The 25082-nt window shown below is 28.0% G+C and overlaps 2 protein-coding genes across 3 annotated transcripts in view; one reads left to right on the top strand and one right to left on the bottom strand.

Annotated features, from left to right (window-relative positions):
* Nucleotides 1-7075, top strand: part of LOC126859332 (aminopeptidase N) — a 28952-nt gene extending 21877 nt beyond the window's left edge. For both annotated transcript variants that reach the window (XM_050610464.1, XM_050610463.1), the window contains exons 4-15: nt 140-298; nt 737-1036; nt 1763-1946; nt 2130-2286; nt 2362-2443; nt 2614-2797; nt 3098-3308; nt 3730-4007; nt 4416-4615; nt 4868-5179; nt 5340-5421; nt 5641-7075. In XM_050610464.1, the coding sequence (XP_050466421.1) occupies nt 140-298; nt 737-1036; nt 1763-1946; nt 2130-2286; nt 2362-2443; nt 2614-2797; nt 3098-3308; nt 3730-4007; nt 4416-4615; nt 4868-5179; nt 5340-5421; nt 5641-5790 (2299 nt within the window). In that variant the 3' untranslated portion in view covers nt 5791-7075. The remainder of the gene's footprint in view (nt 1-139; nt 299-736; nt 1037-1762; nt 1947-2129; nt 2287-2361; nt 2444-2613; nt 2798-3097; nt 3309-3729; nt 4008-4415; nt 4616-4867; nt 5180-5339; nt 5422-5640) is intronic.
* Nucleotides 7076-8381: 1306 nt separating this feature from the next.
* Nucleotides 8382-24810, bottom strand: LOC126859330 (putative aminopeptidase-2). The gene is made up of 32 exons (XM_050610461.1): nt 24542-24810; nt 24388-24475; nt 23496-23937; nt 23106-23261; nt 22524-23004; nt 22014-22252; nt 21186-21556; nt 20722-20999; nt 20286-20473; nt 19889-20056; nt 19601-19753; nt 18795-19385; nt 18378-18533; nt 17738-18230; nt 17209-17447; nt 16362-16720; nt 15907-16187; nt 15205-15392; nt 14860-15030; nt 14388-14537; nt 14177-14255; nt 13216-13757; nt 12814-12981; nt 12333-12629; nt 12037-12220; nt 11602-11758; nt 10925-11181; nt 10178-10833; nt 9635-9802; nt 9304-9459; nt 9136-9214; nt 8382-8930 (listed from the first exon to the last, which is right to left on the bottom strand). The coding sequence occupies exons 2-32, from the start codon at nt 24473-24475 to the stop codon at nt 8685-8687; spliced, it is 8181 nt and encodes a 2726-aa protein (XP_050466418.1). The 5' UTR covers nt 24542-24810; the 3' UTR covers nt 8382-8684.
* Between the last annotated feature and the right edge of the window lie 272 nt (nt 24811-25082).

Genomic DNA, 25082 nt, shown 5'->3' on the forward strand with positions numbered 1-25082 from the left:
TATTTTCGTTAGATTGTAAAGAGAGTGATTATCCTTTGAATAGCCTCGCGTTGCGGTCGTGTGTTTAGTTTACGTACGTGGACTCAAACAAGAGCTACTGTCGGCTGTTTGCCAAAGGTATCTCTGTTCTGCATTATAGATGGATCGCCACGACTCAGTTCCAAGCGACGGATGCGCGTCGTGCTTTTCCGTGCTTCGACGAGCCGGCTTTGAAAGCCAAGTTCCAGATCAACATAGCGCGTCCCAAAAACATGACATCTATTTCGAATATGCCTGTGAAAGGGGCGCCGATGCCAGTGTGAGTAATTGTGTGTATGTTATATTTTTGTATTATATATTACATTTGCATAGATCTGACTCAAATCCGTATCTTTCAATATTATTTTCGCTTGCATGATCGCGTGATTATCTTTCTCCATTTCAAATTTTTGTTCAACGCAAAGTATTCAGAATAAAATTTGATGTAGTAATTCAGAATAATTTATTTGTGAGTATGTGTTGGAGACTGTCCGACATATTTTGACAAAATTTACGAATTAAAAAAAATTATTTCTCTTAATTAAATAAAAAATAAAAACAATTAACAGAATAACTTACAATGTGCAGAATGAGAAATACATCAAGAATAAATTAATATTTCTCATATAAGACATTAATTTTGATAAATTGATTTAGAAAATTAATCTAATTGTAAGTGAGAATTTTTTAAGAGATACTTTTATTATTTAACATTCAGGCCCGGTTTACACACGTATGAATGGGATCATTACGAGCGTTCAGTACCGATGTCTACATATTTGGTCGCCTTCATAGTTTCGGATTTTGATGTACGGAAATCGGAAGATGGTAACTTTAGAGTTTGGGCGCGCCACGATGCTATTAATCAATCGCAGTATAGCTTGAACATTGGACCGAAAATACTCAAATACTACGAGGAGTATTTCCAGATCAAGTTTCCTTTGCCAAAGATGGATATGGTTGCGCTACCCGACTTTTCCGCCGGTGCTATGGAAAATTGGGGCTTAATAACTTACAGGTAAGGATATCGGATTCATACTGAATTGATGAAGTTTATAATTATCTGAAACGATATTATCTTCCCTTTTTTCTATTTATCTATTTTGTATTACTATTGTATGAGAAGTAAAAAAGACCATCAATTTTCTTGCCTCATAAATATTATCAAAAGAATGATTTATAAAAATTATAGAAAAACATTTAGTAATAAATAGTTAAAAATCTCTTTTTTTATATTTTCTATTTACATTTTATATTTTATTATTTACATTAGAAAAAGATAAAAACAATTTAATTATCATTTTATTTATATATACATATATACATATATATATATATATATATATATATATATATATATATATATATGTATTTATACTTATAATTAGATTTTGTAGATTATTTTACTCAAGAGAATATGAATGGATAAATATGGTGGGTAGACATTTTTATAATTTTGCTGCACGACCCAAGATCATTTTATGCATATTCATATATATAAATATATTTTTTATAATAAAAAATATCAACGATTATTTAAATTTTTAACTGGTTAATAAACAGCATTTAACAAGATAAATTGATTATGAAGATGCTTCTTCACATGAAAATATTATCGTAATGCAACAGCATTATTTTCTTATGATTGATTTAAAACAATTTTTATTTCATATATATTATATGTATGTTATTCTAATATTTGCAAGAGACGGAAGAGAGCTAATTTGTCATTTCGCCAATTTAGAGAGACAGCAATGTTATACCAGGAAGGCATATCGACCAGTAGTAATAAGCAGCGGGTAGCCACCGTGGTATCTCACGAGCTCGCGCATCAGTGGTTTGGAAACTTAGTGACACCAAGTTGGTGGACAGATCTTTGGTTGAACGAAGGTTTCGCCAGTTATGTCGAATACATTGGCATGGATGCGGTAAGAGTCGCTGTCAAACAATGCTAATTACATTGCAGTCGAATTATAACTCTATGAAAATACCGATTTAAGAAATTCCATATTAAATATTTTGAACACATTTAAAAGTTATATCATGTTATTACAATACATATATTGTATAAATTTTTTATATTATATAAATTGTTCTTGAAACATTTTCAGGTAGAACCGTCGTGGAAAGTCCTGGAACAATTCGTCGTCCACGATCTTCAAAATGTGTTTGGTCTGGACGCTTTGGAATCTTCTCACCCTATATCCATCGAAGTTGGTCATCCTGACGAAATCAGTGAAATTTTTGACAGGATTTCTTACGGAAAAGGTATTTGATGATTTACATACACTGTAATAATTCTAATAACAATTAATGTACTCATATGCACCAAAATTTTTTTAGGTGCTTCTATAATAAGAATGATGGATCATTTTCTAACAACAAAAGTCTTCAAGCAGGGTCTGACTAATTATTTGAAAGGAAAGTAAGTAAAAATTAATTAATATTTCCATCTTTTATAATTTCTTGCATATAAAGTGACTTAAAATATATATTATGATTAATATTTTCTGTCTTCTTTTCGATATCATAAATATAAATAAAATTTTCCTAACGAGTTTTTGCTGTAATTGAGTACTTTTGTATATTTAATAGAGCATATCAAAGTGCTGAGCAAAACGATTTGTGGTATGCTTTAACTCAGCAAGCTCATAAAGACAAAGTACTTGAACCAAGCGTAACCGTTAAAGAGATTATGGATACTTGGACCCTGCAAACCGGCTTTCCTGTAATCACTGTGAAGCGCAATTACAACAACAATAGTGCAACGCTGACGCAGGTTTTTACAGATTGAATAATAATTGTATAAAGTACATTAATAAGCAGATAACAAACACTTTTTAAAACAACGTGTTTGATTCATATAGTCATTTTCCATTTGAAAGAGAGATATGTTATTACAAATATTATATATTTATATTTTTTTTTTATTTAAAAAGATTATAAAGTGTATAAAAGATATGCTGTATTAAAGTACAGCATTTTTCTTACAGAAAATTATTCGATTAATAATTATTTTTAATTAAGGTTTTATGTAATTTATTATAAATGTATTACATGCATTATTCGTTTGTCACAGGAACGCTTCCTGCTTCGTAATAGCACCACGAAAGTTACTACATCTCCGTCGGAACCATTATGGTGGGTACCTATCACTTATACGAGCGAGAAGCAATTAAACTTTAAGAACACTCAACCCACGAAATGGATGAAAGCAGAACGTTCCATTATCCTCAATGATTTGGATGTAAGCTCGTCTCAGTGGATACTTTTCAACGTGCAAGAAACTGGTAATTATATTATGGTAGATAAAAAAAAATCATGTTTGTTCTATAAATTAAAACCAACTTTAATGCAGCAATAATCTTTAATTTTTCACAAAAATAAATTTTAAATAATCTTAATTTATCTTGATTAAAATTAATTTTGTATTGAAATCTAATCGGTTGATAAATAATATGAATTATGGAGTAAATTTGATAAAAAGAAGATTATAAAATCAAATAAGATAAAAAACTTTTTGATTTTTTTTTTTGAAAAGGATAAAATATTTTAAAAATTAATATTAATATAAAAGGAATATTCTAAAAAATAACAGATGCATTTGTTTTTATTTGCTATAGTGGAAACATAAGCGTTACATTGATATATATATATATATATATATATATATATATATATATATATATATATAATAAATTTGTATAACAGGATATTACAGAGTAAATTATGACAGAACGAACTGGCAGATGATAATCAAGCAATTAAATAAGCAAAATTTCAAAGACATCTCGACGATTAATCGAGCACAGTTGATTGACGATGCTCTTAATCTTGCTCGAGCTGGCAAACTCAACTATAGCACCGCTCTCGATGTTACATCTTACTTGGCGCACGAAACTGAGTATTTACCTTGGAAAGCAGCTTTCAATGCTCTTAATTATCTCAATGATATGCTCATAAAAACGCAGGGCTACGATAAATTCAGGGTAAATACTTTTCGAATAAAAATTTCAGTAAAAAATATTTGAACAAAGCTTTAAACTGTTAGTTGTTTAACTCTTGGAACTTTCTAATTTTACTTTGCTACACACACATATATAATGACAGATCTCTTCTCAAAGTCTTTAATCGGATAATCATTTCTAAAACATACACAGTAATTAAATTTTTTTATGTAATTTTTTTACGCAATGATTAATAATTAAATATTTTTATGTTTTAAAGACATGTTTAATACATGAAATTTTTAATACGGGACATGAAATTGCGATCAAACTAAAATTAATTAATTTATATGTAACTCGATGTATAAATAAAATATGCAATATGTAAGGAATGTGAAACTTATAACTTGCTATAAATTTGCATAATATAATTTTTAATATATTCTTCAGTTATACGTGCTAAAATTATTGGACAACGTATATAAGCAAGTCGGTTTCATTGACAAAGTGGGAGATCCTCAGCTGACAGTTTTCACTCGAATTGATGTTCTAAATTGGGCGTGTAGTTTCGGCCACGAGGATTGCGTTGGAAACGCTGTTCAACAATTCAACAATTGGCGTCATACTCCTAATCCGGATGTCAACAATCCGTAAGTGAAGACGTCACGACATGATAAAACTAGACTATCAATCGAGCTCTTCGCTAATATCATTCGACATATTACTATTATCTTTAATGATTGGAACGAACAAATTATATATGATTTTATTCTATCAATATATGTTAAGATATAATCCATATTATTTCAAAAATTAATTGCTTTTAAAGAATAATTAAAAAAATCATTCACAATCAATACAGTGTTTATACTTTCGTGGATATTAAAAATTTCGTGTTTTAGGATTTCACCGAATTTGAAGGGTGTGGTTTATTGTACAGCTATTCGGATGGGTGGACAAATCGAATGGGATTTCGCTTGGCAGCGATATCGAGCAAATAATGTAGGCTCGGAGAAGGATCTGCTTTTACAGGCACTGGGTTGCACGAGGGAGCCATGGCTGCTCAATCGGTACTTAGATTGGGCTATTACGGAAAATTCGGGAATCAGAAAACAGGATGTCAGCCGTGTTTTCGGATCGATCGCTAGTAACGTCATTGGTCAGCCGATCGCGTTTAACTATTTTAGAAACAAATGGACGCGTCTTAGAGAATAGTAAGCTATTTCTATATCTTGTCTATATTTCTATGTATTCTGCGCCACAGTCATAGAAGGCTTTTCCAAAATACAAATTTGGAAACATAAGTATTTTTTTTTTTATCTGTATTTTGTTTGCCAAATGTTTAACGTAACACGAATCTTTTATTATTTTCAGTCTTGGAACATCACTATTAACTATCAATAATATTATAAAATCGTCAACCAGGGGAATAAATACAAGATACGAACTAAAAGATGTAAGTTAAATATTAAAAATAATTCAATAAACTTAGCAGCCTAGACAAAAAATACGACAAATATTAACATAATTCTATTTGGCAAACTCAAAGAACTTATGGACAAGCACTCATGGTTTAAATTCATAATTGACGAAGAAATTATGCTGTATTTTGAAAAAAAAAACAAAGTTTGCAATAAATATAAATTTTCATTTTTATGATATTATGTTTGTCTAGCTCCTGGAATTTGCAACTGAACACATAACTGAACTCGGTACCGCAACGCGAACCATACAACAGACGATGGAGCAAGCGGAAGCCAATATACGATGGATCGATAGCAATCATGCAATAATCCGCGATTGGTTACAGAGGAACACCGCGTAATAATCGATCTCTCAATAAAAAATTAAATAACTTTTCAGTGCGGTAATGGTATCGCACGCCTTGATTTATTGCCGAATTTTTTTACTTTAGCGTCAAAATGACGTGATGAAAATTCGTTCATATAAAGCAGATTGCAGATGAGATACACGGAGTAAAATTGCGAAACGGTCTATCGTTGGATTGTATAAGAATATTTTTTTTTGTATGTATTTGTAAATATACGGTCAACATTATTGTATGTAAATGTTATTTATGAAGGTAGCGAAGAGTGAAATGGCTCTTCCACGAGGCGCGTTTATATTCTCGATTGTACTGTTACATTATAAAGTGTATTCTGTGGGAAAAATGTGAGATAACATAGATATATACATCAAGAATCTCTTTACAACAGATCTTTACTCACATGATTATACTACAGATATCACTCTACATGTCAAAAAACATCGCTGTGAACCCAAGGTAATAGAGAAGATAAACACGTATTGGAAGTAACAATTAGTTAACATTATAGAAAGTGATGAATTTATCGTAAAATTTTGAATTCTAAAATTATATGTGTGTTTCAGTTAAGTATTTAACTAAAAAAAAATCAATTTATATAATCTTGTCATTTTGAGGAATACGCGAAAAAAATAATTGTATATATTCTACCAAATTGATATATTTGTAAAGAATAATAAATTATCGAAATGATAATTGACACGAATCTTATTAAAAATATTTATATATAATTAAACAAATATGTATTAATTATTCGATTTATTATAATAATTTAGTTCTAAAATTAGACAAAAGATCGATTCGTTCTCTATTATTGAAAGTCGCATTTTCTTATAGCAATTATTGAAATATTCAATATAATATATGCTCTGAAATTATAATATTAAAAGCAATTAAAATATTTTTAATTGCTTATTAATAAAGACAATAAAAAAATCTATATATGTATATTGTGATCAAATATACATATTGTCTGTTGAAAATTGCTTAAGAAATCAAATATTGTCTATAGCATAATTTAATACTTTATGTACTTAGAATTTCAAAGAGTTCTTTATATTCTTAGTACATGAATATCCACTACAAAACTAATTGTTAAACAATTCGTATGCGATAAGATTTTGATCATATATTAAAGATTGGTACCGCGACTATTTGCTTGTAATCGCTTGTATTTTATAACGACAGTAACCGATTAAAAATATATAATACAGCTTTATTTTGGAAACATTGCATACATAGTGTATGGATATATATAAAATAAAATTGTATCAATTTTTACAAATTTTATCGTATGCGTTATTTCATTTTTTATTAATATTAGAATATTACAAAGTACATACTATAAACGCGCGCCATTTATTTTTTGCGTTATATATTAATAAACTCTTAATAAATTAATAAACTATTTTATAGTTAATAACTATTAATAAATTTAAAATTCCCAAATTTCCCAAAATAAATATCTTCTTAAAATATAAAAATCTGTAAAATGATTACATTAATATTAAATTAATCTACTCAAATAGTTTCTTGATCAAATTAAGATAAAATATAGTTTTTAATTGAACATTAAACTTTATACACAATATTGATCCAATTAATATTGAAATTAATTTGAAATGCAGGAAGATAAAAAAAAATTTATGTTTATATTATAAAATATTGAATCTTTTAAGACGGTAATAAATTAATTGTCACATGATATTTAGCTATTGTTTTTCTTGTATATTATTTTTAACAATAACATTCAGTCATCTTGTCATTCGAGCGGCGCAACTTGAATGAGAAGATAATTAGAAAGATGCTTCGTATATTGTCGAATTTTTTTTGAAACGCGATCGCGATAAGTATCAGAAAATAATTTGCCATAATTATTATAATTAACAATTATAATTAACTTTTGGTAAATGCCGTGTAACTGTCGCGATGACAGGTCTTTATCAAAGCGTATGTCTCTCGATTTATTATTTAAAGCACGAATCAAAATAATACAAATAAAAAATATAAATTATTATTTTGTTACAATTTCCTTACAAACAATAATTATTACATGACGACAGCACTGTAAAAAGAAGTGATAAATACTTTGAAACTTTCAAAAGGACTTTGATACATTCGAATTGATTCACATGCCTATTTTAAGAATGGAAATAAACATATACATATATACATATTTCTCTTATTTCAATCAATTTTAATCAGCTATTAGATAGCAAGAATAATTCTTTAATTATATCATTGTTAATATTTTATTTAAAAAAATTGCAGTGCAGTTTATTCTTATAGATATTTGGTATAAAATAATTTGTATTATTATTTGTGTCATTAATTTCTTTTATAATAATACAACTAGTACTACTTAGTATACTTATTGCTAATTAATATTATTTAATATTAATGTTTCTAATAAACAATTGTAAACATAATTTAAAAGATATGTCCGCTGTGTTTCTTTGAGCCCAATTATTTAAGAGTTAATATAAATATAGTTATATAAATATTATATGTAATAAAAAAATATATATATATTAATTGGATTGAGATTATGTAACGTATAAGATTAAAGGGGAGGATATATTTAAAAAACATTATTAAAAATTATGTTTTATGTCTCATTTCACATATTATCTTTTTACTCATCTAATACAATTCAAAGATGTATAATATTTCTACATTAGGCATTATACAAAGAAGGTAAAACATTATTTCTATTGTTAAATTTTTAGAAAAAGTAAATTATTATGTAAAGAAAATATTATTGACTAAGAAACTACTATTAAAAAAAATAAAATTATAAAGATTAATTTTTTTTTGTTCTGTGTAAAATAGAAAGCTAGGAAATACTCTCTATATGTGCATTATTATTTTTTATTTAATGCAGTTTCTCATTATCAGTAACAGCTTAAAAAGTATGATATTAAAGCAATGAGAGTCATAAATATAACATTCATTGATCTTACCATATTAGAACCGTTATCTGTGAGAGGTTCTGCAAACTCATTTTTTATCCACTGATTAATTGTTTGATTATGTCTTTGATACCACATCAAGTTGGCTTCGGCAGTAGAGATGGCGGAAGCAAATCTTGCCTTGTCTGGAGCGTGCAAGGTTACATAAGAGTCGACAAATTTGCTCAGCTAAAAAAAGAATATTGTTGCGTTATTTAATCTATTACTTGAAAAGCTATGTAATTAGTAAGTATCGCACTTTCCATGATTAATAATTAAAACAATAACACGTTAACTGTCAGCATGTCAGCTAGTTATTTTCTCTCGGAGAGATTCAAAAAATAATTATATATGAATAATTAAATTATAATTATTCCTCTAATTATATTTATACCTTATTGTATTGACCCCAACTTGATATATGAGATGCCACGTTATGAAACAAAGTCGCCACATCATCCCAATTGCCAAAACTAATAATGGAAGCGTATTAATAAAAAAATTTGCCAAAAATTACAATAAAATTTTACTCAAATTTTATCAATATTACTGTGATACTTACTAATCAAGGACCTCTGAGATATTTGTTATTAAAAAGTCAAGAGTAAAATTCACTCCTAGTTGACTTGCGCTATATACGGAAGCAAATACTGCTGAAACATCTTGTCGGCGAATAATAGCAGCTGTATTGTATTTTTGGATGGCCGCCTGTAGATAGCTGTTAAAATAATTTTTTTGTGAATTCGTGCGTTAAGCAAAATAATAGATTGCATGCGAGATTGTATTTGAGCGAAAATTATTACACACACAAGCTAGATGTGGGAAAATATTTAATACTATTTTTATAAATTCAGAAAGTACATTGATGCGGCACTTTCTATTTATAAGCTTACATTTTGAGCACTGCTTTATCTGTAGAGCACCCAAGTGCATTTATAATAATTTTTCTCTCTGAATCAAAGTTTGTATTTAAGTACTGTTCATATAAGAAATTCCAATCTAATATATTCCCTTCCTTTATCGCCGTGCAATAAACAGCTGGTCGTGCATTACATGGTATTCTGCGAATAAGAAATGTGGATAAAATTTGTATTTTTTAGAGAAATGGCACAAGGATTTGTATTTTCTATCTATTAATCTATGTAATTAGTTAAAATTATTTAAATGTAAATTTTTAATGAATATCAGATTTTCTCAGCTAAAAGATCTTTTTCTCTCTCCTTTTTCATTTTTATATTACTACTTTTTATCTCAATATAATTTTGTAATGTTCTTATTTTCAAAATGTAGACTTTATAGTTTATAAAATAGAAACTTTTGTTTCAACTTTAGACATAATTAATACATAAAAAAAAAGATGCAAGAGATACACTACATATTGATCGAAATAAATATTATAATTAGTTCAATAATTTTAAAGATTATTGGAATCTTACCGTTTTTGAATATTCTTACGCCAAGCCATAAATAAATCTTTAGAATTTTTTACACACTCCTTGTTATTGAGTTTGCAAGCCCACTGGAGAATCATCTCTCTATTTAATTTATCCAGAAACTTGTCGTCATCGCGATCATTGAATCCTGTTTTGTTATACATCGTGGATAATATCTTCAAAATGTATTTTTCTAGATGCTTCTGATGTCCCCTCTGTTCGAATCTTTCGTAGACATACGACAAGCCGTTAAAGAATGCTTTCCAGGGTAAATGATTTGTCTCTCGAGTCAAATACCTCGATGCGTTTAGCACCAATTCATAATCTACGTAAGTAGCGCGAGCTAAGTTAAAGAGGTCGTCTATAATTTGAGCACGATTCAAGACATGGATTGATTCGAATCTTTCGCTATTCAGTTGATCGATTAATCGTCCCCATGAATAAGTATCGTAATTAACACGATAAAAACCAAATTGATTGCTATTCACGATAAACCACTCGTTATTGAGGTTGATATATATTTTTTCTTTTTCCGATCCTAGCCATCCTATAGATTTGATATTTATAATCTGATTAAAGTCCTGATTAGATAAAGTGATATGAATTGGTATCCAATAAAATTCATATGTAGTAGTACTTCTGTTCATTAAAAACCGCTCCTATTTAAAACAATAGTATTAAATTAGATCAAAGAATTTTTAAGTCAAATATGAAAATATAGCGACATAATATATAAAACTATAATATTACCTGAGTAAGCGTTACTATATTATTATTTAATGTAGCGTTCACGACAGGATATCCTGGTTGATTTGTCCAAGAATCCATTATTTCCTTGATGCTTGCCTTCTCAATTGATACAAATTTTTCGAAGCTTTCCCATAAATCTGTAGGAAGTGCCGTACCGTTTCTTTGTTTATTTAAATAATGGCGAAGCACTAACTTGTACGTTTCTGGGTTCTTTCTAACTTCCCATGTATTAAATAGCATTCGTAAGACACTGGCAGCTAAAAAAATTTATAAATATTTTAATATTAAATATTAAAAGAAGTTTTTTGTGTAGCAGATTCTTGAATAAGATGTCCCAAATATTAATACATGAAACATAAAAATCTGATTTGATAATACTTTATGATCGTAAAAAAATAATACAATTATTACAATATAAATTGTTTTCAGAGAAATAAATAAAAATAATCATAATAAATTTTTTATTACTTTTATAACTATGTGAGTCTTGCATAAGTTTATATTTTTTTTATCCGTAAGACACATTATTTTAACATTAAAACTAATTAAAAGTTTATCGTAAAAAATATTTTTTCGAAAATTTCTTCAAAAAGTTTTTTCCAGTTATCTTAGATGTTAAGTATATCAAGATATTATATATCTTGATCGTATTATTTTTATATGATACATATACGTACATTTTCCATAAGTGACATAATCGAAAATATTATTTATTTCTTTAGGTTGTTCAACGGAATTTGTCATTGGATGGGATAACGACAAAGAATCTTGTAACAGAGCAGGCTGCAGCTCATAAACCACGAATTGATTCATAAATTCGTAATCTGGCTTTATCTAAAAAAAAATTGGACGATTAATATCTCTTGTTAAAATTGGTAATATCTATAACAAATATTATTTGAAAAATTTAACTCTAAATAATAGATTGATCTATCTCTTTTTACGAACTTAAAAAACTCAATATTAAAAGAGAGAAAAAAATCATTAAATTAAAATAAATTTCTTTGAGTTCCTAAGAAATGTATATGATTTGCTACATATTGAATAAGCTCTAATTATGGAATAAAAAATATGATTTTTTTCTGATATGCAAATATATTGTACCTACACACCTGATCAGCAATATACCATTCAAAGTATTGAGCGAAGCCTTCATTAAGCCAAATATAATTCCACCATGCGCATGTAACTAGATTCCCGAACCACATGTGTGCAAGTTCGTGCGCTATTATGGTGATTATATACTTTTCGTACGTGGCTGTGGTTTCGGTTTTGTTATAAAAGAGACCGTATTCGCTATTTAAGAAATCATATTATTTATGTAGTACGAGTAATTTATAAAAAAAGTATCCCGATAGATATGTGTGTATTTTTATGATTATTAAATTAAAACTAGAGAAAAATTTACCGGAAAGTAGACAGACCCCAGTTCTCCATCGCACCCATTGGGAAATCCGGAATTCCCACTAAATCCAGCTTAGGCAAAGAATACTCAATATCCGTGAAGTTTTCCAACTCATTAATAACTGCTTTGGCGATATTTTGAGCATATTCGCCATACTTAACGATTTCGGGTCTGCCCCAAACGTTTAGAAACTTTTCAGATTCATTCACAGGCTTAAATTCGGAGATAACAAACGCTACCAGATACGTTGACATTTTCACATTGCTAACGTCGAATATATCCATTTTATAGTTTTCGTCTCTAAAATAATAAACAATTGCAATATATATATATATATATATATATATATATATATATATAAAATGTAAAAATAATTATTAATTTATATTAAAAAGCTTGTCTTGTATTTGCATGCATATTTAAGTTTACATTAAATATATATATTTTTTATTCATACTTACTTAAACTCTCTATTTATACTTACTTAAGCTCTATATATTGTGGCATTTTACTTAATGGCATATTACTTAATGTATTGTAATTGTTTGGTCTTTTAATATTAATTATAAAATTCGATTTAAATGCTGGCTCGTCAAAGCAAGGGAAAGCTTCTCTAGCATGTGCAGGCTCAAATTGTGTTGTAGCTACCCAACTGTAATAAATCAGTAAACAAACATTAATATTAAAAATCTAATATGCGAGTGATTCAATTGTTTTACATTAACATTTGTATTCAATTATAATTTTATTCGGAATGTTGTAAAGAGAAATTTACAAAAAATTGTATATATATATATATTTTTTTTTTTTTTAAGGAATGGCATTGCAAACATAAGATGTTATCGTTTATTTATTTATATGGTATGTAATAATAAATATTACTTACTATTGGTGTCCGGCATCGTCGAAATAGAAGCTACGATAGAATCCTTCCATATTGTCATTAAGAGTACCATTAAAATCAATTTCTGCCATTATATTCTCGGCATTTTTGACTTCGGAACTTAGATATATCCTTAATTGTTGCGGAAATTGCTCATTCGTATAGTTTAACAGTTGTATTGGTTCGGCATTCAATTTATTGCCCACCATGTAATTTTTGAAGACTTTTATATTTGAAATATTGAGGTTGTGCGAATTGAGAATTATGGACATAGTATCATTCTCAGCCCTCATGTATATTTGCACATGCCCTTCGAAGATGCCTTTCTCTATATAAGGTTTGAGTGTTATATTGTACAGTTCTGGGTAAAGTGCTCTCGGCAAGCGGTATTTGTTGTTTAAAAATTGCTTGTCCATTTCTTCAAAAATTATTGGCGCTTTTCTCTCATACCAATCAAATTCGTATTGCGCGGTTAATAGATAGGAATCGACAAACTTGTTGAATGCTGGTTCTCTCTCGACTAGCCAATCCAGTAAATTTCGATACTACAAATCAAAGATAGATTTGATTAGACAGATACTGATATCAAAAATTTTACAAATAGCAATTTATTAAGAATTTATAATATAAAATATATTTATAGTATAAAATATATTTTGAATTATGTATTTTGATATTTACATTTAATTTTTCTTAACAAAAATTTACATAAAATTCAATTCTATCATTTCTATTATTCTATAATTTTATTTTATTTTAATAATTTATTTTATTTAGTTTGTTTAGTTTAATATTTCATAAAATGTATATTTGTTGAAAAAAAAAAGATATAATTATTATTTGTTATAAAGATATCTTAGGTCTTTATAAATATTTTTATCAATACTGTTTTTTTGAAGCATTTATTATGCAAAATAGATAAAATCAGTCAGAATGTGTAATGTGTGTTTGATGATACAATTACCTGTTTATAAAGTTGCTGAGTGGATAATCTGCTTGCCAGAGAGTTTACTATATTCCCAATTTTCGTATAATCATCAAAGCTGTAATCGAAAATGGTAATGTAAATATTATATAATATAGTAAATATACAATATATAACATGCATATACAAGTTATACATGTTGCATTATATTATATAATCTTTATTATTGCATGTAGTGTTATTTACTTACTGCTTACGTAATATATCATCGTAATTATTTTTAATGACATTCATAACAACTTCAATGCCAATTAAACTTGCATCGTAGACATCTGAGAATACTTTTGCGCTGTCTTGGTAGCGTATGTATGAATCCTCTGCAATCGCATCTCGCAATAACCTTGATGTAAACAGTAATACAAGCATATATATTTATGTTAATGTATTATATACATATAATCTTTTATCAATATTTTTTTATAAAATTGATTGGTTCGAGTGTGATAGCATTTATAATGACGCATTTTTATAATGAATATAAATTCTCTAAAAATCTTACAAATCAATTATAATTTTTACACATACACACATACAAGTAGGCTTTGGCTTTGTTCTAATATAAAATATCATATATAATTTATGGTCGTCAATCAATTATTTTCGATAATTTTTACGAAAATTTTGAATATCATATACATATATATATATATACATACACTTACTTTTCTAAAATATCTTTATTCTGTGAACATGCCAATGAGCTAAGAATCACAAGTTTATCTGTAGCGACATTGCTGTTTAAGTATTCTTTCCAAAGAAACTCGTAAGTATTGTTTGTCGTATCTGCACTCATAGCTGTGCAATAAACAACATCGCGATAATTTGGAGGTATTCTGTAAAACAATCAGTATATTTGCGAATATGGTTGATGTTATTATCTTATTTTAGTTCATATATTTATTTCTACGCTTGGTAATCAATTATCATATTATGCTTTGTAATTAATTTTATAAGTTTTATGAGACATAAACATAATTATAATTTTATATATTGGTTATTAAACTTACTTTTTTGAATGTCGTAATTTTTGTTGGAAATAGTATGCAGCATAGAATTTGCAGTCTCCTATTTCTAATTTGCAAGCCCATTTGCGAGTATAAATTTTTAACAAAATAGTTAAATTCGAATCATCATTCCATTTATCTTTGAAACCTAGTCGTTCGTAAAGTGGTCTTATAAGCGATTTTAAATATATCTGAAAAACATCATACATATATATATATATATATATATATATATATATATTTTTTTTGTTTCTATGGAATATTCTTTTCTATTAAGGTACAGTATATAATATATTATAAATAAAATATTGACTTTTATAAAAAAAGTATTGCAGTTTAAAATAATTGTTATTTTCAAATTTTACATATATGTTTATATATAATATTAATATAGTGCAAGTATTTTTTTACTTCCTTATTTTAATAATTTTTAATAATACGTAATTTTTCAGTTATACGTATACATATTTTGTTAATGTGTTTTTAGACTAAAAATTTTTTAGTCTAAAGGATTATTTTAATATAATTTTGCATTTATATAAATCGTAAAAAAATTTACAAAATTTGCAGCAATTATTTTTAAAAATAAATAATAAAAAAGTTTAATATTTAATAGTTTAACTCAGTAGTATATTCATGTCTAGAATATATTAATTCTTTTTGTATAATTCTCTCTCTCTCTCTCTTTCAATGTAATATACTTACTTTATATATATCTTCAATACTTCGTCCTCGAAAACGGTTGTTCAAATAAGGCAGATTATTGTAGAATGCGCGCCAAGGAATATAATTGCTTTCTCGATTTAAATACGTTAGAGCTGATATAACAGTTTTATAATCAATGTAATCTGCTCTTGCCAAATTCATAAGATCATCAATTAATGCTGCGCGATTGATTTTATGAATCGTGTTAATATTATTACTTGTTTTAAGATAGTCAAATAACTTCATCCAATATTTCTTGTCATAATTCACGCGATAATAACCTGAGAACAAATGGGAGCATTTATAAATGTGTGAATTTGAAAATAATATTATAAACTAGTGAATGCATGTGTATTAAAAATTGTTAAGTATTGAAAACTTGTGTATGTGTATTTACTTATCATAATTATTGTACTTTTAGAGTTTCACTTTTTAATCTTATTTTGTTTTATTACCAGATTGCTGCACGTTGAATGTTAAAAGTGAGGTTGATGATTGAGGCCTGCTGATTTTCATTTCATCCTTTGTTAACCATAGCTTTGGCGTGGTATCGTCATATTCTGAACTTTTATGGACCAATGCCCATGTGATTGGGATATGCCATGTATCAGAATTATTCTCATCTTGCTTAAAGAAGAATCGTTCCTGTCTCAAAATTATAGTACTTTCATTAATATCGACATGAACTACAGGATAACCGGGTTGATTAACCCACGTATTTAAAATGGCTGTGATATTGTCTTTTAATCCTCTTTTTGTTGCTTGTGTTTGAATTGCTGCGTATAAGTCTTCTGGTGTAGCAACATCGTATTTTCTAAAAAATTAAGTAAGAAGTAATTTTTTTTTTAGTAGATTAATGCTTGTTTACAAAATTATGTATAAGCTTTTTGTGTATCTTAAGCATTAAAGAAATTTTTTTTTTTTGTATCACATGGAAAAATATATATTTATCATGTGATGTTATTCATTTTCTTACAATTACTTACAGTTACTAGATTATTATTTTGTTAAAGAGATATATTAATAGAAGCCAACTATTTAGCTAATATAAAAAATATATTATTTATTATAATTAATTTTTTATATATAATTTATCAATTAATATTATTATATATGTATAATAATATATAAGTATTACATATACATATATGTGTCTATATGTTTAAATAATAATATTTAATAAATTTTTAATAATCGTTAATAAAAATTAAGATTTTTTGCTCATTTTGTTTAATTGATAAAAATAATATTTTTAATTTACAAAAGAAACATTTTGTCTTATGTTTACGATTACAAACGTACCTTTTGCTAAGATAATCACTTAATGCCTCATAGAATATCTCATTTCCATATGATGTTTCTAGCATTCTTAATATGCTGGCGCCTTTGTTATAAGAAATACTATCGAATTTACTTCGAATTTCACTTGGGCTATATACATCGTGATTCAAGGCGTGCGAGGACTTGGAACTGTCTGCTTTAAAAGCAGAATGCACTTGATCCACCACAAATTGCCATTCCAATTTCCACGGTATAAATATCTAATATACAAATAATAGATCTATTTAAAAAGATTTTCATATAAACTAATGTTCTTATTTTAATGCTGATTATATTTTAATGTATTAAAATATAAAATATGCATTATATATAAAAGCATACATTATGTGTAAAGCATTAATGCGTTTAATATATTTAATGCGTTTATATAAAGAAATCTCTTTTCTTTAAAGCTTTACTCTTTAGTGGAAAAATTATTTCAATTGTATATTGCATGTCTTATCATTAAATCAGCATTATACATTAATATAAAAATAATTTAATTACGTACAAGAGCAGGAGCGTGATATTCAAAGTATCTGGCGAATCCCTCGTTTAACCACAGATACTTCCACCATAAAGGAGTGACCAAATTTCCGAACCATTGATGGGAAATTTCATGGGCGATCACGTTTCTGATATTCTGCCTGCTCGTGATCGGAGAGTGATTCTCATCGTATAATAAATACGATTCTCTATATGTCAAGAGACCCCAATTTTCCCCCGCGCCTGATGGGAAGTCTGGCAGCGCGACCATGTAGAGTTTGGAGAGTTTATACTGCTGTTTCATTGTGGTCTCAAAGAAATTTACAAATTCAGTTATTTCGGATGCGGCGTATTTCGTTTGATTAATAGCGTTGGGACGCGCGATTACGGCATATTTAGTTTTGCTTGTCGGATAAATATTTGTCGCAGGATTAATTTTGAAATCGGAAATAATAACTGCTACCAGATACGTCGACATCTTTACTGATTCAAAGAAAGTGTATAATAGGCGATCGTCACTGTAATAATTTGAAGTATTTATATCAGTGTATTTATACTATTTATTGTTTTATAATATAATATTAAGATTATATATAAACTATCTTAATTAAAAAGTTAAAAGAGATAACATTTAACCAAATTTATGTTAAGAATTTTATACATACACTTTTGTTATCGATCGCCATTCCATATTGCTGACAGCGTTGTAACCTGTTGGTACACTAACTTGAACAGTGAAGAGTGCTTTCATTGCCGGTTCATCAAAGCAAGGGAACATTTTTCTGGCGCCAACGGGCTCTAAGTGCGTGGCTGCAAGCCATCTAATATAACACAAGTCGATCAAGTACATAAAATTTAATTATAAGTTATTTTTTTCATCATGTTTGTTGATGAGACTGGTTATCCAAGACATTTAAATTTAATTTAATCAAACAATCGTAATTTTTCTTAAAAATTTTTTTCGATAATTCTTTGCAAAATAGAAAAAATATTCAAGAAATATTCAGTATCGACTAGCATAAAATAATTCATTAAATCATATAAGTCCAGAGATTTGTTATTAATAATATTCAATTCATTACCTCGTTTTTCCATTTTCATTCACATATGAACTTTTATAAAAGCCACGAAGCTCTGATGTATTTAAGTGACTCGTGTACTCGATTTCGATGATCAATTTAGTTCCAACGGGCAGTTTTTGATCAAGATTGATCACAAAAAAGTCATATTCCTTTTCGATATGTTGATTTACAATTTGAACTGGTGTCTGATTAGCTGTCACATTTACCGTATGATGCTTAATTTCCGCCGAGTGCAAAATTATCTGATTTGTCTGTTGCACAACGTCGGCTTCAATCATGACGTGTCCGTCGACGGTGAAATTTTCCACTTCGAGATAAGGCGTAATGGATATAACATATTTTTGGGGACTTATATTTGTTGGTAGGCGGTATTTTTGTTGTAGCCATTGAATAATAGGTACCGAAGCGGACTTGTACCATTCCAATTCGTATCTAGCGATCTTTAAAGAGGATTCTAGAGATTCGAGGATCGGCGCAAATTCCATCTTATGCCCGTTTATGAGATTTTGAAATTTGTTCACTAATCTAGGTGTGGAGAAACGTTGCGATGCTCCCTCGAGAATCGTGGCTATCGTACTCTGGCCTCCATAACTGAAGAAATAGTGCACTTATAAAATCAATTTCAAATAATTTTGCCTTTTACGCATCTGACGATATTATTTGTTTAATTGACATTTTGACGTTTTATAATTATTTGAGATATATATTAACACGTTATTAATATTCTATCTATTTTAAATATGACTCGAATATTAATTGTATTTTGCTTCTGTTTTGCGTATTGCATTATAATAAAGAGGTCTTACTATTTCTCCATCTCTTTGTAATGCTTCTCAACGAAATCAAGAATATATTCCGCGCCGGTCAAACCAGAATTATAAACGGCAGCGAAGACATTCGTGCTGTCTTGTTTACGAATTCGGTTGGTTGCGTAACTGCTGATGGCGTATCTCAGATACCTGTGAATATAAAAAATAATAATAATTAATTTTTTAACACAATATTGTACATCGACATAAATACAACCATCACGCTGCTATTTTCTTGCTGTATGATTATATAAATATGAGAAATTTTTATTTTTCAAGCCTTACTTTTCTAAAATTGTGGTATTCAAGCTGCATCCAAGAGCGCTTATGATCACTGTTTGGTCGGTCACATAATTGGAATTCAAATACTGTTTCCACAAAAATTCCCAGTCTTCAGGAGTTCCATACCTGGCGGCTACGCAATATGTCGTAGTCCTTTCATTTGGCTTAATACTATCAAATATTAAAATTACAGAGTATTTAATTTTTTTTATGAGATATACACGCAAAAAGTTAATAACATATCGTAAGATATTAAAAAAATATTTAAACATTGAACTTTACTATTCTATATTTATTACTTATATTTATATTTATTATATATTATATATTATAAATTATATATATTAAATTATATATTGTATGAGAAACATAAAAAAAGTGATAGCTTGTATATTCTTACGGAATAGAACTATTTGCTCTCCACTGTTTGAACTTCTTCATATAAACCGTTATACATTCATCGTCACCTAAATTACAGGCCCAATTGTTTATTTCTCGTCGTAATAGAATCGTTAATCTATCATCGTTTGTGCTATCTTCGTATCCTAATGCTTTGCGTTTATTATGAATAAGAGATAGAACGTGTTTCTGAAAACATAAAATGGCATTACAGAATCGTATGGTTTATCGGATGAAGGGAAAAGTTGACTTGTCATTGCATTTCTTTTTATATTAAAATATTTTTATTAAAATTTAGATAATTTTTTAAAATAATTTTTTAAAATTTAGTCTACGATTATTATATTTGAGATTGTAAATATATTATATTTGAAATTGTATTTTTTATTCTTAGTTATGCATAATTTATTTGATATAATTTTTAGTAATTGACCAACCTTGAATAAAAAATGTTCATCGTATCCTGTAAGTCGCTTATGCAAATAATCCAAACCATTGAATGCTGCTTTAAAGGGCAAATAATTTGTTTCCTGATTAAGATACGCTATTCCATTCAAAACTGTTTTGTAGTCTAAAAGTCCTGCTCTACCCAAATTTAACAAATCGTCTACGATGCCAGCTCTGTTTAACACGTGAATCTCATCGAATTTGTCGCTGTTTAAGACGTTAAAGATGCGTTGCCATCCATCGTAATTATAATTTACACGATAAAAACCTATAATGAAAATTAAAAATTAAAGTTATTTTTTAAGCAATTTTTTTCTATTTTCTATAAAATATTTTAATTTATAATATCCATTTTAATATAAACTTTTTTTTGAACAACCTAATCATAATTGCTATTTAATTATAATATTTGTTTTTCAATGTAATCCAGCATTAATAATAAGTTTGTACTAACCTGATGATTGAACGTTGAATATTACCCACTCTTCCGGATCAATATCAAAATCTGTAGTATATTTTTCGGTGGATAGCCAATATTTTACAAGAGTATTATCAAAAATTGGATTGGATTGTGTAGTCCATGTAAGCGGTACCCACCAGGTAACATTCGTGGGAGTTTTGTTCAAGTTTCTTAGAAGAAAGCGTTGTTGAGTAATATGGAGTTTGCCTTTATCAATATTGATTAATACCACGGGGTATCCAGCTTGTATAGTCCAGGTATCCATTATTGTTTTCACATCGGATTCTATTGGAAGTGGATGTAAATTTACTTGGTCCTGCATTGCTTTCCATAAAGCATTTGGATTGCCCAATCCTTTTTCTTTGCTAAAAAAATATATTATTTATGTAATTGCACATTGTGAGAAAAAAAATAAATTTTGCATTTTTTTTTTCAAATTTCTTATATTATAAGTATCGGCAATTTTAATCGATACACGTTTAATTCATATGAATATATGTGTATCTAATTTATACAATTAAAATTGAATACTAATAAATTAGTTCTTTCTTATCAGCAAATTATAATTAAGAGATACGAATGTAATACTAAAATAATATTAAAAATTTATTTATTATAAAATTTATCTATTATTTATTTATATTAATCAAAAATATATTAATGAATATCAATATTAATTTTAGAAGTTTGTTGACTTGACTTTATATTGTTTTAAATATTTTTGTATGTTAAATTAAATATTTATAAAAAAAATTAATAAATGTTTAAAATAAATCATAAAATCCAATAAATTGTTTATATTTTCTTGTATGCAATATTTACTTGTTACGTAAGTAATCGCGTAATGCGAGCCTGAAGACGTTGTCTCCAAACGTGAGGTTCATCATACGAACAATGCTAGCTCCCTTTGCATAGGTAATAGAATCTCCCATTCCCCCGATTTGCGATTGACTGAAAACCTCTCGAGTCATCGGACGAGAAGATTCAAAACCGTCCACTATTAAAGCAGATTGATGCTGTTCTACCACGAATTGCTCTCTCATGTTCCACGTTTTCTCGATCTAGGCATTAAAACGACAGAAAAATTATTAATTTAATAAAAAAATTATTAATTTCTTTTAAAGATGTAAAAGTAAAATTTTCTATTAGTGTGTCAATATTGTGATATTAAGAATCGATCATTAATTTTCAACAATCTTACAAGTGCGGTGTAAATTACAAAATCAAAATTGTATAAATCATTCAAATGGAATCTAAGTATAACACTTTTTTAAGAATTGAATTTGACGATAATTCTATATTAATGAAATATTTTGTATATTTTGCCCTTACTTCCGCTGTACCAAAATACTGAAAGTATCTGGCGAATGCTTCACTAAGCCAGAGGTAGCTCCACCATTCTGGTGTCACTAGATTTCCGAACCACATATGCGTGAGCTCGTGAACAATTACGGAAGCCACGCTCTGCTGTGCAGGTGCCGATGATTCTTTCTCGTCGTACAGCATCCGAGGCTCGCGATACGTCACCAATCCCCAATTTTCCATGGCTCCGGCTGAGAAGTCGGGTATAGCTACCATGTCCATTTTAGGAAGCTGATATTCTTGCTCGAATATGTTACCGAGTAACTCTAAAGCTTCAGTACCAATCTTTAAAGCGTAACTCGTTTGATCGATGACGGATGGCCTAGACCATACATTAAAATCATTTTTGCTAGAGGCAGAATTTTTAAATTCCGAAATGACGAATGCCACTAGATAGGTAGACATAGGGAGGACATTTGTCTCGAAGGTATCCCAGAAGATATCCTTGTTTCTTAAAAGAAAAAAAAATGAGTTAAAAATATTAAAACAAGATAGAGATCAATTTGATCAGCAACTAATGAAGCATATATTCTACGCTTTTTAAATATTTACACTTCTTTGGTATAGTTGAGTGGCATGTTACTGAGGCATGTAGAGTTTTTGTTTCTTGATATGCGAATTGTAAATGTTGCCTTAAAACTCGGCTCATCAAAGCATGGAAATGCATGTCTCGCATGTGTAGTTTGAAACTGTGTCGCAGCTAACCATCTATAAAAAGAATTTATATTAGAAATTTCTATGAATTTATATATTGATTTCTGATATTTATATTAAATATTTATATATTGTGTATAAATATTTTAATTTTTACATGTATATGTACATGTATGTATTATACACATTTACAATATGTTCATATTTATATTTTGTTTAATTTATAATTGTTTATAATTTTGTAATTTTAACATAAATAGGTTTTAAAAATTGACGTATATTACTTACTTGATCTGATCATCTTCATCAAAGTAAGAACTTTTATAAAATCCGATCATGTTGTCGTTCAAAATACCGTTATATGCGAAAGAAATTAGTATCTCCGATCCTTTCCGAAGAGTTTGGGGGAAATTAAGAGTGTATTTTTCAGTGACTTTATCATATGTATCATTGACGAGATTGACGTTTTGTTCGTCCACTAAAATGGAACGTGATGTGATTTGGATATTTCCGACGTGAAGCGTAATGCTGTCGGTTTCGTTTTTCACTTCAGCGGTAATTTTCACGGTGCCCTCAAATGTGAAATTGTCTTGAAATTTTGGTGTAAGTATGATTTCATAGGAAATGGGTTTAACAGATGTTGGTAATCTATAGTCATTTGGTAATCTAGAGTCGTCATTTTGTGATATCTCGTGATATTGTTCAAAATCAGCATCTTGCGTAAGTATATCTGCATATAAATATGTTATATTATATTTTTCAGATTATTGTCAATATATATAAAATAACATTTAAAAAATTTATATCTTTTTGTATAAATGCTGGATGCAATGAGTATATAATTTTATATGACTTATATATAATTTCGAGAATTAGTAATCTAAAATACACATTCTTATGGCAAATGTTAAACACATAATTTTTTCTTACTATTTATATTTATAATTTACGTTTGTAGTTGCAAAAAATGTCTTATAATTTTATAAAAGTAATAAAGAATGCAGTAAAATGTGTTTGAAATTACAAAATATAATTATACAATTCTATATATATTTTTTTGCTCGCTAAATTCTTTTAAATTCTATTTATTTATAAATATATATTTTAAAAGAAAAAGAGAAGCAGATGTATAAATTAATATAAAGTATATCTATTGAATAAAAGATGCAGATAGAATTACCTTCGTAAAGAGAGAATTTTTCTGCTACGTTTCCGCCAAACAGTATGATTAGGATATAAAGTAATAGATGTTTCCGAAAGGTGTTCATCTAAAAAAAAAAAAAAAAATTCTTTTTGTTTGAAGATTTTTAAAATTTAAAAATTATTGCACTTACCTTTACTAAATGTTTTACTGCATATTATTATTAACGTTTTCTCATATCTTTTACTTAGCAAATAAATGTTCACGAATCAATACAGATAAGCGAAAGTTATTTATATCTGCAATAATTTTGTGTTAAAATGATTGTTTTAATTTTGATTAATGTATCAGTCACGTTTAAGAAAGAAATGCAATAGAAAGATTTTATCATATGTTTATCATAGGCGAACAATATGTTTGATTTTCACGGCACGTTTCTGAATATATAATTCGCACGTACTATTCTCGATACAATTCTGAAATGACAGCTTGCTATAGGGTTTTTATTCCTGGTACTGTCTTGAGATTATCTATGATATCATCTACTACTATCTTATCACAAGTATAATGAATAACGATGTCATCATTTTTCATATTAAATCATGTTATCGCGTTTTACTACTTACACAAAATGTTATTTGCTATTGCATTCACTAATTAAATATCTGGAAAAGAAATTACTACTAACAAAAGAAAAAGTCTTGCATTAATCTTTAAGAGAGATTCATCAACAA

Source organism: Cataglyphis hispanica, chromosome 3 (assembly GCF_021464435.1).
Source record: "Cataglyphis hispanica isolate Lineage 1 chromosome 3, ULB_Chis1_1.0, whole genome shotgun sequence".
In the NCBI taxonomy this organism is placed as follows: Eukaryota; Metazoa; Arthropoda; class Insecta; order Hymenoptera; family Formicidae; genus Cataglyphis; species Cataglyphis hispanica.